Raw genomic sequence first — 14,458 nt, 5'->3', positions numbered from 1 at the left:
TTCGCAATGGGTTCCTAGGCCCAATGATCACAATTCAGGTATGGGGTTAAATAACAAAATTCCGATTTTTCATAAAAGCTTTAAGATGCCTGCTTAGCCAACCGGTACAGTGGCTCGAATTCCACCTGCACGAGCCAGCTCCCCACGACCCGCACAATAACACGGGGGGACCTTCAACCAGCCGAGCATTGAGGTGGGTGGCCTTTGTAAATACATGCCATGTGATGGTGCGACGAGGATTGACAAAAGGGATTTGTATATATCCATTGTTTCATAGAATTGTTGGGATTACTCCTCAGGATTCAATTTATCGGTTCAAAAGTTGACATTGTGAATGGCAGCGCCTCTTAATGGCTGCAGAAGAGTCGGGCGAATTGGGGCGACTGCCCTGGGCCCCGCATTTTGGGGGGGCCCAGCGCTTGTACGTCACAGTGTAAGATGTAACACTTCCGGTTTAGTATGAAGGCGTCGGAGGGGGGGGGCACTGAGTTGCCCCGGGCCCCCCACTCCCCGCCCCCTAATGGACGGCCCTGGTTGCAGGGCGCGACACGAATACAGCTTCATAACAGGCAATGAAGGGCTCAAATGAGGACAATGACAAGTTGGTGTTGACTATCATTATACTTTTATTTATTAAACCCTTAGTTTGTGGAAACAATGCGGACAATCGCTCAGATAGTGTTAGATGTATATATTTTTACAATGTTTTTGGGTTGGGCCATACAGTAGTTTAAGTAAAAAATGATTGCCATTACCGCTCTACAAGAACGTTGGCTTAAAACTACCATGCGGCCTAACCAATCAACAAACATTGTATGGACAATTGTATTGGCTACGAAAACCTATTAATATAATTTCCTTAAATTGTATACCCTTTTTTCATGGCAAATAGAAACGTGCAGTCCACAATTTCTCAGTGACTAAAGTTCTGCTTTATAGTGCATATTTTGATACAAAAGCACAATGCAGTTCCTTATGTCAAGGTCGCAGAACTTTGCAGGCTGCTATCACAAGGCACTTGCAGCCAAGGCAGAATTTGGTTTTAATCCCCTTTGCCAATCGTGCTATAGGTATCTATTAACAGACTTTTCCGTGGAAGACGACATCCAGGCAGCCATTGGTGGCTATCCCTCTCGGGTTACGTGCAGCAGCTCAACTGCTACGAGCCGCTCGCTCCCCATTGACAGCGCGGCATCTCGTCACAGTACTCTGGTTTTAGTATAGCCACGGCTTACATTGTAGGCAATGTTAATGGTACACACACCGGCTTTTGGACTGACAAATGGTCTGTTCTTCAGAATCAAAATCTGTATTTATACTGGAGGAATCTGATGAGCTATAAAGCTCTTTTTCACAGACGTCCAGTAGAGGCACAGGGTCAGAACGTTCACGTTCTTGGTGCAAATGACTGATTATGTTTTAGGTGCAGACACTGGTTCTGATGTATATGTGTTTATGTAACAGACATGAGTTCTGTTTTTGTGCATTTAAACAAGTTTTGGTGTAGACATTCGCTATGGTACGGACACTGCTGCTTGTAGTGACACCGATTCTGGTTTTGGTGCAGACACTGCTTCTGGTGTTGACCCTTGCTCTGGTCGGGACACTGGTTCAGTTTCAGATTCAGCCCCTGGTTGTGATGTGGGCTGAGGCTGGAGAAAAGCAAAGCCGGGCAGGGTGTGCCGCTGGTCGGGTGGTGTAGAGAAATACAGCTTCTGTGCCTCGGAGTAGCGCTGCTTCACGGGGATCACGTCGCGATAGCTCCAGTCCTACACACGCACACACAATGCGCGCACACACACGCGCACGCACATACACAATGCACACACAATGCACGCACAAGGCAGCACACAAGCAGAGAATCCATGGTTAAAGACCAGGATCACCACCCTCAAGCAAACTCGTATTCAATGTGGCTGCGGCTAATTACACAAAACGCAACTGAATCTGCACATGACACAGAGGTTAGAGCAGCGAATTTAACAGCTGTAAACTATGAAACCGAGAGGCTGAATAGTCTGCTTGTGTGGCATATTGGCCGCTGCACCCATGTGCAAGGAGTCAGTGGTTTCATATCCACAAGTAGACTCAGTGGGGAATAAATCCCATCACACATCCTCTACCTCCATCTAATACCTTCACACGCAGCGACCCACATTCACATCATAATGAGTCAAAGATCCAATGTAAAATTTTGTAGAAAATATTGCCAAGTTCCATCTGAATGCCATGAGCAGCTATGTAGGCTGGTATATTACATGACAGGGTCATGTGGCCAACACCATGCCTGGCCACCCTTATTTAGTCACTACTTACATTAACACACCACACCAGGTACTTATTTAAGGCTAAGCTAACCTAGGGGAGGCTCAAGGACAAGTCACACTTTTCACTTGGTGTGCATTTACAGGATTTGAACACAGGTGGCTCGGGCATAGCACAGTACACTTGCCACTGCACCACCACTCCCCCACACATCTCACGTACGCACTCCTACGCACACACTGCCATGCACGCACCACCACGCGCGTGCCCCCGTGTCCTCCTCCCTCCGTTGTCTCACCTGCCAGTTGTAGTTGAACTTCTCGAGCAGGAGGATGCGTGCGGCGTTGGAGGACACGGAGTCGGGAGGCTCCGGACGCGGCAGATCCGAGGCGCTCACGTCCGCGAAGACCAGCGCCCCCCGGATGGCAAACCAGCCTCCGTACACGGGGTGCATGCACACCCCAAACATCTTCTACTCCACCAGCACCGCCAACGCACAGGTCACTGGGACTGCGTTACATTTTTTTTATCCACATAAACTATTATGCAGTAAAGGTAAAAAAATATAGCTGTGCTTCCTTCCTCAGTTGAGCAATGGGATGGAGATAATCGCCTTTGGTAGATCAGCAGCCACATGCTCATGGTGGGGGCTGGTCTGCCTTGAGAGATTTCTGGTCTCAATGGGCTCTCACTGGGTTTTAAATAACATCTCTCCATATTACAAGTATAAATCAGAGCTATGAGATCCATTCATCTTCCTATTATCCTTTTGATCCTCAAGTATTTTCAGATAATTGAATGACAGGAAGAAACTAAAATCACAACGATGACATTGCACCCGTGGTTGAGGTTTCTGTACGGTGGCGCGGCAATCCTGCGCAGTGCAATCAGAAGCAGGGTGAGCGGCAAAGTTGAGAGACAGAGCGGCGAGAAAGAGGAGGCCGTGGCCACCACACCTTGTGTGCGGGCCAGGGGGCGTCGCGCACGTCCTCGGCCCGGTAGTAGAAGGCCGCGCCGGCCACGTGCGCCGCCGTCTGTACCAGCAGGCGCGGCCGCCGGCTGGGCAGCACGTCGAAGTCGTGGATCACGTCCACGCGCTGGCCCGGGAACTCCTGCCATGCGGCGCACGCAAACGCACGGTCGTGCACGCGTGCGTAGATAGCCCCGTTTTGTCACAGCAAATGCTGGAAATGTACCTCATATCTGTGGGTATTATGCGACTATATTTGACCACACTTGTCAGCAGTAGTGATGGTTGGTGAATGCTGGGAGCACAGGTGTTGGAATTATAGTATGGTAAAACAATGTATTTTTCTTCAATAATCTCTCACATTGTACTATCAAACCCCGATAAATAAAAAAGAATAAAAACAGTAGTTTACTTACCCCAGAACGTTTGCAAATCTCAAGGCTGCCTTAGGAGCAAGCTACTTAACTTTTTGGCCAGTTGCTTATTAAATATAGTTTTTATGTGAAATAAACCCGAGTATCAGGATAAAATAGACACAAATTAGGAAAAAGTACTCAGATAGCTACATCAGAAACCAACTGCCAGTACATAAACTATTTTGAAATGTGTTTCATCACAGAAACGTGTTTACTTCATTGACCAACGTGCCTTCGGGATCAATTTATCTCAGTAACATTTGCTTAACAATCTGGTCAGAACTTCAGTCTCATCAGCAGGGTGAGGAGCTGCGAAATGAATGCCACTGGGTAGTCCAACGTTACAGATAATCATGATTTACTTATTTATCCAGGAGAGCCACACCAAGCCATATGACTCTTTCAGGAGGGTCCTGCTTTGGGTTTTTATTTTAAGATATTTTCACCCAATTAATGATGAGTGTGTTTATACAAGTGTGATGAACCTGAGCACCAGCAGAAAACGCACGTGTGCGAGGGGACAACACTCTATCCCCATACGAACGGAAACGGACATCGGTCAAGTCGGTCTACTTGCTGTACTGCAGAAACCAGGAGGAGCGAGGCACCTGTGCGACAGCGGCGAGGTGAAAAGCCGAGCACTCGTCCACGGGGTCACGGACGCCGCACCGCTCCGGCCGGGACAGGAATGGCAGCAGTGCGAGCTCGAACATGGAGGGGGTGCTGATGACGAGCACGGCCAGAGACTCTGCTGGCACGGGCAGGCGGAAGCCCTCCAGCACCCGCTCATTATACCAGCCCACCTGGTACACGCAGCACACAATCGTGATACTAGCCCATCAGAAACACAATGATTTTACTAGCCCACCCGCAAATACACAGCACACAATAATCATGACACCAGCAAATACACAGCACACAATAATCATGACACCAGCCCACATGGTACACAAAGCACACAATCACCATCATACCAACTCACCTGATACACAATGATTATACCAGCCCACCTCAAATGCTGTACACAATACAGTAATCAAGATACCAGTCCACACACAACCAAAGTACATAACACAATCACTGCCACAATCTATACACACTACAGGACGTCCACGGACAACACACATAGCCATACACATGCACACGCGTACACGCAACGCAAAGCCCATTCACTGTCAGCTTCTCAACAACCCGCGTGGCTCAATGTCAAGCGAATAATGAACGTGTCTAATGGACAGCGTGAATTACACCGCACACACACAGTACACACACACAGCAGACACTCAGTACACACACACCGCACACGCCTGATAGTGAGTACACACACACCGCACACAGTACACACAGCACACACACAGTACACACACCACACAGTACACACACACAATACACACACACAGCAGACACTCAATACACACACACCGCACACAGTACACACACACCGCACACAGTACACACACACACAGCAGACACACAGTACACACACAGCAGACACACAGTACACACACAGTACACACACACAGCAGACACACAGTACACACACACAGCAGACACTCAATACACACACACCGCACACAGTACACACACACACAGTACACACACCGCTCACATACACACACAGTAAACACACACACACCGCACACAGTACACACACACCGCACACACACAGCAGACACACAGTACACACACACAGCAGATACACAGTACACACACATAGCATCGGGCAGCATTCACAGTGCAGTTCCTTGTAGATTGTATACAATCGAGTACTGCAATTACAGACGCGTGCACATACGATGTACTGTAGATAGCAATATCCCACGCGGTGAACTCTGCAGAGTACACGAGACAGTAGAATATATAGCATACAGTAGAACACTGTATGCTATACAGTATGTGCTACACACGTGCTTATTCCGGGTGTAACTTATGTCTACACGTGTACTGTAACAGGGTGGTCCAGATGTCTTGTGACCCCAAGTTAATTGATCCCCAACATTCCCCCCCCCCTTCCTTATTCATTTTTGTTCTCACACCCAATGCTATACTGTACACGAAAGTTTTAGAGAATTAAATGCGGGTCACAAGACATCTGGACCACCCTGTGCATACCGACACAGAGAACAGAAGCACACCTCGGCGTTTGTACTGCCGCCGTTGTGCTCGCGTAGTCCACCGTGTACACGACGTGTACTTTTACTGCTGTCCCACGCTGTGTGTCCACGTGTGCTTGTGCTGTGTACTGTACTGCTGTGTGTCCACGTGTGCTTGTGCTGTGTACTGTACTGCTGTGTGACCACGTGTGCTTGTGCTGTGTACTGTACTGCTGTGTGTCCACGTGTGCGTGTGCTGTGTACTGTACTGCTGTGTGACCACGTGTGCTTGTGCTGTGTACTGCACTGCTGTGTGACCACGTGTGCTTGTTGTGTACTGTACTGTTGTGTGATCACGTGTGCTTGTGCTGTGTACTGTACTGCTGTCCCGCGCTATGTGACCACGTGTGCTTGTGCTGTGTACTGTACTGATGTGTGCTGTAGCGCTGTGTGGACTGTACTCTATAGTTGTGCAACTCTACTGCACTGTAGTTAAGTACAGTGCTGTGTTGCGCAGCATTGCATCGCTGTCTAAACAGTACAGTGTCCTTGTGTACAGTACAGTGTACAGTGTATTACTCTGCACAGCGATCCGTATACTGTACCGTGTTCCGCATCGACAGTGCGTGTCCTGTACTGGTGTGCCATCAACCACGTGTACTGCACACCGCGTGTGTGTGCTGCACAGTGTGTGTGTGCTGCACAGTGTGTGCGTGCTGCACAGTGTGTGTGCTGCACAGTGTGTGTGCTGCACAGTGTGTGTGTGTGTGCTGCACAGTGTGTGTGTGTGTGCTGCACAGTGTGTGTGTGTGTGCTGCACAGTGTGTGTGTGTGCTGCACAATGTGTGTGCTGCACTGTGTGTGTGTGCTGCACCTGGAAGCCGTGGCACTCGAATCCGAGCGGTTCCAGCCGCTGCCTGATGGAGGCGAGGACGGAGGAGGCAGGAGACGTGGACATGGCGACACGCACCAGACCCTCCCTGCATGTCACTGTGTGCGTGTGTGTGAGCTGTGTGTGTGCGAGCTGTGTGTGTGTGCTGTGTGTGTGTGCGAGCTGTGTGTGTGTGCTGTGTGTGTGCGAGCTGTGTGTGCGTGCTGTGTGCGTGTGTGTGTGTGAGCTGTGTGTGTGCGAGCTGTGTGTGTGCGAGCGAGCTGTGTGTGCGTGCGAGCTGTGTGTGCGTGCGAGCTGTGTGTGTGCTCGTACGGGCGATCTTTGTCTGAGTGTGGGAGCGGTGGTGCAGCGGTTAGCGCGCCGCGCTACAGAACCCGGCGACCAGGATTCGATTCCCGCTCTCGGCCACCAAACACCAGTGCCGCTTGAGCGGACTTTTATAATTATTAATATATATAAAAGGCAAAGTTGTGATTACGTGTCTGTTCAAAATGTTCAGCGTACTTCCCGACATGCAACAAACTGCAAATGTGCCATGTGGGTACTTTCCAGACTGTACACCATGCAAACATTATTAAAATACACTTTAGTTTTTTTGGGGGGAGGGAGCTCAATAATGAATTTATCTTTTGCACGGCAAGTGAACTGTGACGTCATATATGTCACGTGACCCGCGCACGTGGAGGCGTCACGCAGTGTAGTGTCGTGGTTAGCGCGCTGCGCTACGAACTCCTGGGCCTCCCCTAGGTCGACTCAGCCTCAAACGAGTAACTGGTGTGGTGTGTGAACATCGCCACTAGGGAGAAATAATAAAATGAAAAAAATTAAACATAATAAAATTAAAAAATATTTATTTGTATTATTTTATAATATTTCACTTCTACGTGACTTTACCGAAAGAACCAATAAGAAGTGGTGGGCACTTCAAGTACACTACTGCAAAGCGGGCAGAAGAGGGCAGTGCAGTAAAAAATACTCCGTGCAGTTTAACACGCAGCAGGCTATCGCGACCAATGTCAGCCATAATACAGTTTATTGGGGGGGTTAGATCGCGTAAATATCTATATTTTTTATTGACTTTATTTTTATTATTTTATTGTTATAATTTTTTTCTCTCTACGTGACTTTACCGAAAGAACTACAGAATACGCGTAAATATAATAAATGTGTCGTTAAACCCGCCACCACCTGACACAGCCAACTAGTAAGGTTTGTCACGCAAACAGAACGTGCCAATTCGTTACTCGTGCAGCACACCGGTGCATCGGAGAGCAAATGCACACCATTTACAATCTGAGTACGACGTTTCGCCAGTAATTACAACTAGCTTCATCAGGCGACAACCAGAATTGTGGAGAAATCCTCCTGTTTCGTTCCTTAAATAGATGAGTAGCTGTGATGACATCACTTGTGAGTCCTTGCGCGAAAACCTGTATGATGTATCTTGCAAACATCCATAATGCAGGTGTTTTTGGGATAGATCGGTCAAACACATGACAAACCCTAATAAATGTTGGTTGGTGGCGGGTTTCACGACACATTTATATCTGCGCGTATAATGGCTACTCAGTGCAGTCGTGGGTTGCAATGTGAGTTGTCATCACATTCATGCTCTCCGCGTTCGCAGTGACCAGCGCGGTGAAGTATGGTAAAAAAAAAACATACATGATGTTGGGAGTGGATTGATTAAATATATTGGTGGCTGAACTCTGATAACATATTTATTTCTACAATGTAACAGTTGGTCTGCGTCTAAATACAATATATTACGTTAAACACTATGAATACAACTACTGTATCTTGTCCACTTCCAATGAGTTACTCATACGCTGTGGGTTTGTTAATATTTCGGTGTGGGCTGTTGTTACCACCCTCGACTCCACAGTGCTAAACATGAACACAGGGGAGCCAAAGATGGCCAGGTGTGGTGCTGACGACATCTCCCCCTCTCCATGCACCAGTCAAGACTCACGGCACTCGCCCCAACAGTCTCCATGTCTATATGGGGAATACGAGTTGTCTTTTGTGTGCACGAGTGAGAGGCGTGTGTGTGTGTTCTGGATTGGCAGAGACAACACGAGGGTGTGTGGTTACTCCACCCGCACGGTGTTGTTATTCCATGCTGTGTGTTGCCCTGCGCGGTTTGTGTGTACTTAATGCAAAGTACACGTTGTGGAATGCAACCGCGATACGCTGTGTGCACGTGTCGTCTCCCAACAAGGGTACAGATGCACATGTTGATTCAACAGCCCGATACGCATGGCCGTGGCGATTTGTTTCATTCATATATACAGTATTTGCTAAGCTTTCAAACATAACGAGCGGGATATAGGTTGGCACGTGCTCAGGCAAAGCATCTCCACAATGATTTTCTGGAATTTTTTTAAGCCAAAAATCTCTACGAAGACAATATCTTAAAGAATATATATTAAAATAATAATGGAATATAATTTAGAAATAAAAGATAAAACAAGATATTTTTTTTATTTTACAATTTTGACATTACCATTTTCACATAATTGTATCAAAACACTGTAATTCCATGAAGCAAATTATTATTTTAGGAAATTGTTCTGCGGTAAAAGGAGAAAAAAATCGGCAGCCTACGTCTGAAAGCAATAGGGTTGGAAAGTAGCGTATGCCATTGTTGGTGATGCAGACAATAGCACATTATCACAAATAATCTCAAGTACATCATGATTCAGGCCCTTTGTGTATAATGCAGTCCTGTGCACATCAGAACTCTACGTGAAGGATCACTCTCGCGGGAACGATGATTACCGTATTCACGCAGCTAAGAATTTTCTCCACTTCGCTACTGGAAAATGCACGGATAAATGCAGATACGTACTTGGAAGAAGAGCTCCACATACAATAGGAGGCGTGGGTAATAGAGTCACGGATTAGAGTGGCTTTCCTGTATACGAGTTTCCACTGCACAGGGTGTACTTGAAATTGTGTGGTACCTGTCGACCCAGTGCGAAAGGTAATTGTGCTATGTGTGTGTACAATCTCACACAAATATGCGTGTCGCAGTAACATCCTCCACAGCCGATAAGATCATGTTTTGTTTTATTTTCTTCCAGATGATTGAAACTCTGGGCTGGGAATCACGTTTGTCTATAAAGCCCATAGGCTGTACCAAGCTCGTTCCAGTTGAGGGCAATTGTGCAGGTTGGGCAGTCGTTCTGTTTAAGGTCCCTGAGTGAAAACCAGCACCTGTAGTTACCGCATTGCTTTACGGCTTAGAATTTTAAAAAGGCCACATTTTCATTTTTTATGGCAGTTGGCCAGAGCACATAGGGCTTGCAAGATCCTGTTCGTTCCCATGATGCCCTGCAGCATGACCTCTCACACTGCTTGTGATAATGTTTTTTTTTTTAAGCACTGTATATGTTCTACAATAATGCCCGATCAAACAGCCTGGAATCCTTTAATTATAATTATAATATTTACGACCTTGTGGAAATAATTTTTTACACAATTACCGTATGGGGGGCTATGTGTTAAGCAGAAAATGAGTTTAGCGTAATCCATTTCTGTACTTCTTTGCTGCCACATTTTTGCTGCCTGTTTACACTTACCCGCACTGACCAGTATGTGGTCAAATAACCCCCACAATTCGCATGGCGTGGGGAGGCCCTCTTTCAGCAGTGGATTGATAAAGGGCTGTACATGCGCATGTACCACATGTACATTGAAAAGCCATGTAGGCGGATGCAGTTCTTCACAAAACTGCCGAAACACATCTTTTTTATTATTATTATCCCCGTTGGTGGTTATGGAGACATTGCACATTTTCCCCCCATAATTTTTTTACAAAAGGGACATTCGCCAACATATGTATCGGGTCATTTGCATTATAAATGTGTAATAGATTTTGTCGAGATGGGTTGTTTTGTTCTCACAATATGCTGAGAAAATCATGAAATGGTCACGCATAAATTCAGCTATCAGAAAACATTACCCACAAACCAGAGTTAAGTAGTGGTCATGTGTTCCATGTAAAGTACACTCGAGTTTTAAACTACAAGCGTAAGTCTGCTTGTTGTTAAATAATACATTACATTAGTAACAACACATGACTACCACTTCATAGCATGTGACTGCCACTAAAACGGTATTGGTGCTCATAAGTTTACATTTTTAACCCTATTTTAAATTGCAGTTGTTTTTGGTTGTGGCCATCAGATTTTTTTACTCCGAGGTCTTGTAACGCAAATTCACAAGCAGGAACTTCCACAATCGTGGAACGTTGAGAAATCTCGATCATGTGATTCAATCACCCACATGAACATCTGCCAATTCCACGGGAAGTCAGATTTTGATGTACCTTGGAGAAGGAGCATATACTGTAAAAAAACAACATTACAATATACAGTGTTCACTGGTAAGGCACTCATTTAAATGTTTGCATGATATTGTACTAAGCTTTGAGGTTTATGAGGTTTGCTTCATGAGTGTGGTGGTTTCATTGTTTTTTATGAACGTGTCAACACGGCAGTGTGGGAAGTGTGCGGTGGTGGTTTCAGGAGGACGTTGCAGCACTCTGTGGTTCCATCCACCCGGAGCCGGAGGCCTCACCAAGCGTCGCTCTCACTTCTGAGTGAAGACTCACAAGCACGGAGACCTGGGTCACAGTCTCGCGAACACACCGCGTCAACCTCACCCAGGTGAGTTTGTGTGTGGCTCGTGTACCTATTGTCACTGTGTGTGCCTATTAAGACTGTGGGGAGCAACAACGTCGTGCTTAGCACGCTTCGAACCTGACCACTCAAGTTCGATTCTCGCCCACGGCTAACATTGGTGGCGAAAATCTGAACCGGTCCTGGGCCTCCCATCAGTCAACTGTTGAACGAGTACATGGCGTGGTACGTCAATATCACCACGAGGGAGGTAAAGGCAGCCGAGCGTGGTGCTTGCCATACCACCCCTTCGTGTACCATGTTGGTGTTGATCGGTGCTCGCCAACAGCCCTTGCCCAAACAGACTGTTTATAAATGTTATCATGGGGGATGGAGCGATGCATTGATTCACTGATTAGTCATATAAATTCTTAAGCTCGCATTATGTGCATTGAATGTGTGTAAGAACTAATTTATGTCATGAGCTTACATCACCCGAGCAGCCAATAGAGGGGTTATCGTTTACCAAAATGTTAAGAATTGATTCTTGAATAAAACCGTGAGCCTAAATTGAAAATAATTATCAAATAACTGTGGGTTGTGGATTAATCGTTTCACCCTTACTTTGTAGTATCGATGTCTTTGTGTGTGCAAGTCCAGTTTAACTGTAAAAAAAGAATGCAAGTGTGAGTTACAAGGGTGGCTTTATAGTCACAGCACGAGACATTTTATTGCCGCTGTAGTTTTGCTGTAACAATTGTGAACCTTGACCCTTTAGTGGGCACATATTTTTTAAAACGCCCATATTTTAACAAAAGCAGTAAAAATCAACGAGGCTTTCACAAGACTCTGCTCATTCACAGGTTGCACGTGAGCAACATCCTTCGTTCTCTTCGTACATAACTCCTCATCCACATCGACTTGGCAGAACATCGCGGACCCTATTATCGATTTGGTTCTTTGTGAAACTATTCCACTTATCCGTGGGAAAAATCTCTGATACGTGGAAGAATAGGTCCGTGCATACTATACGTTTTTGGAGAGACTCTGTACATTACCTCCCATGTATAATAGGAGTTGTGGCCAATAAGGTCGCAGATAAGAAACGTTCTGTATGGTTGGCATGGTGCACAAGTATGTGCGGTGGCTAGCGTCAGGCATGTTGACTGTGTCTCAAAGCTAACAGCTACGGTTGTGACCTCACCACACAAAGTACTCGTCATCTTAGGTGGAGATGGCCGTGGAGAAACCCAATCCAGTAGTTGTATAGCGATGGGTCATTTAATCAAGTACTGTAAAATCAATTGCTATGCTCAGATCTTGTTGTGAAAGAATACATTATTTTAGACTCGTGCAAATTATGTTTGTATTTTACATGTAGGCTAAAAAGGTTAACTTAAGTATGCAAATAATATGGACACAAGAAACACGACTGTACAAATGGGGGTGTAAAACTAAAACATTTGAGACCCAGAATATTGACAATGGTTTTTCTTTAGTGAATGCTGTTTTACTCTAGCTTACGTATTTTATGGAGACCGTAATCCGTTACAGAGACAATAAAATAATTTCAGGTTGTGCTCTAAGTCATACATTGGTGGATGCATGCATGCATGATAATCGGAGGTCTAGGCAGGCGGAGGGGCAAATTCCACAAAGAATCCTTCATCCTGAGGGCCATCATGACAATTGTTCTGGTCGCAGCAACACCAAGCGGGGTGAGGAGTGGGCCTATTTTACGAAGTTAAAAACAAAGCCTGTCAAAAGTCCATCCATATGCATTAAGAACATGTTTCAATCCATCAACGATTGGGCCTTCTTGACCACTGTGCTATAGCAAGCATGTGTTTAAGCAGACACTAATTGTATCATGCTGTGTATGTGTACTCATCCCTGTGTTTAGTGCCGTTAGATATATTTATTATATGTTGGAGATGAGAAACAGTGCTGTTTGACCATACTTCTCCACGCTGCTCAGTTTGGGTTTGAGAAGTCGAGAGTTGCGCAGGTCTGGCTCAGACATAACTCGTCGCCGATGTTCGCCATGTCTGGAAATGGAACTTGGATCTCTGGGTTCAAAGTGCAGGGCACTAGCCCAGGTTGGAGGCCTTCCTACTGCAGGTGATTGACAAAGGACTGTAAACTACAGTGCCATAGTCGTTGGACTCTGCCATTTGTTACAGTGCATTTACACTGAAAAAAGATAATCCTCGAAAGAGCACAAACAGTACATTTTCACGTTCCCTTCAGTGCATATCTGTGTGAACAGCTCCAAACGTGAGCATACATTAATGTCCATTACTTCATATAGAATTTGATTCAGTATATGGTGTATATCCGATATGCAGCCCTGATTTCTAGAAATACGTGCAGTACTGTGTATGTGTAGTAAACCCTGTATTAAGCGCAATCACTCATATCTAATTGTGGGAATGATATACAGTAATGTGGGGTAGAGTGATGATGGGTGATGCAGTGATCATAATCATCACGCTGCACTATGAACTCGGTGATGTTCGCCATGATTCCCGGCCATGGCTAACATCATTTTGCGAGTGACATCTTAGCCCTTCTTGCCCCCCCCCCCCCCCACTTTAACAACCCACACTGACCAGAACGGTGAAGTATGATCAAACAACTCCGATGACTGGGACTGAGCAGGAGGCCTTCATCTAGCAGTGGACTCACAGGGAGATACAATCACACAGTACAGTACAATGGTGTAGCGTTCTCTGTACATGTTACAGACATTCAAACTGAATAGCAATATTTATCAAAAGAGCACCAAGACTAAATCTTAGCTATTCAATACAACTTAATTCACGTATTAACGACATTATTAACGTCCCAAAAAGCACCAACATGGACGAGAAAAACCCCACCTATGAGCTGTCATTTCCACCTCGTGGGAGAATGGAGGTGAGGCGGTAAGAGAGGGGAGAGGTGGGAAGGGTGTGTGTGAAAGGAATTTATAACATTCAGCTGCACGAGCGTGCAGAAGCATGCTTCCCTCCTTAGATATGTCATGCCATGTCTTTTGCATGACTTTTTGCCGTTTTAACAATTTGTGTAGGCATTTTATACGGCAGTTTTGTAATTAATTTTAAACCTTCAACTCAACGCCTGTATATTACCCAGGTATCTGAAATGACGAATTGTGAAGTGGACGCCTACGGGCTATCTACCCACGGATCGTG

The 14,458-nt window shown here is 45.9% G+C and overlaps 2 protein-coding genes and 1 long non-coding RNA gene across 4 annotated transcripts in view; 1 reads left to right on the top strand and 2 right to left on the bottom strand.

Moving 5' to 3' along the window:
• Window positions 1-608: 608 nt before the first annotated feature.
• MMACHC (metabolism of cobalamin associated C) lies at window positions 609-7,139 on the bottom strand. The gene is made up of 5 exons (XM_061567714.1): window positions 6,619-7,139; window positions 4,260-4,454; window positions 3,222-3,377; window positions 2,564-2,737; window positions 609-1,769 (listed from the first exon to the last, which is right to left on the bottom strand). The coding sequence occupies exons 1-5, from the start codon at window positions 6,700-6,702 to the stop codon at window positions 1,515-1,517; spliced, it is 864 nt and encodes a 287-aa protein (XP_061423698.1). The 5' UTR covers window positions 6,703-7,139; the 3' UTR covers window positions 609-1,514.
• A 3,069-nt stretch (window positions 7,140-10,208) lies between these two features.
• LOC133351865 (uncharacterized) lies at window positions 10,209-13,989 on the bottom strand. The gene is made up of 3 exons (XR_009756231.1): window positions 13,874-13,989; window positions 11,886-11,926; window positions 10,209-11,238 (listed from the first exon to the last, which is right to left on the bottom strand). It is a non-coding gene; the product is annotated as an uncharacterized LOC133351865 (long non-coding RNA).
• Window positions 11,164-14,458, top strand: part of LOC133351864 (phospholipid phosphatase 3-like) — a 39,015-nt gene continuing 35,720 nt past the window's right edge. For both annotated transcript variants that reach the window (XM_061567440.1, XM_061567439.1), the window contains exon 1: window positions 11,164-11,309. The gene's annotated coding sequence lies outside the window, so the exon portion shown is untranslated. The remainder of the gene's footprint in view (window positions 11,310-14,458) is intronic.

Source organism: Lethenteron reissneri, chromosome 39 (genome assembly GCF_015708825.2).
Source record: "Lethenteron reissneri isolate LAM-NWPU_2019-01 chromosome 39, ASM1570882v1, whole genome shotgun sequence".
Lineage (NCBI taxonomy): Eukaryota > Metazoa > Chordata > Hyperoartia > Petromyzontiformes > Petromyzontidae > Lethenteron > Lethenteron reissneri.
This window is presented reverse-complemented; position numbering and strand designations above follow the sequence as displayed.

What these genes read in the sequence shown, in the direction of transcription:
- MMACHC (XM_061567714.1), bottom strand. Translation starts at nt 6,702, where the DNA reads ATGTCCACGTCTCCTGCCTCCTCCGTCCTCGCCTCCATCAGGCAGCGG. An exon ending in TCGAGTGCCACGGCTTCCAG is followed by an intron (nt 4,455 to 6,618) that starts GTGCAGCACACA and finishes TGCGTGTACCAG; the next exon opens with GTGGGCTGGTATAATGAGCG. An exon ending in ACCTCGCCGCTGTCGCACAG is followed by an intron (nt 3,378 to 4,259) that starts GTGCCTCGCTCC and finishes GCCGCATGGCAG; the next exon opens with GAGTTCCCGGGCCAGCGCGT.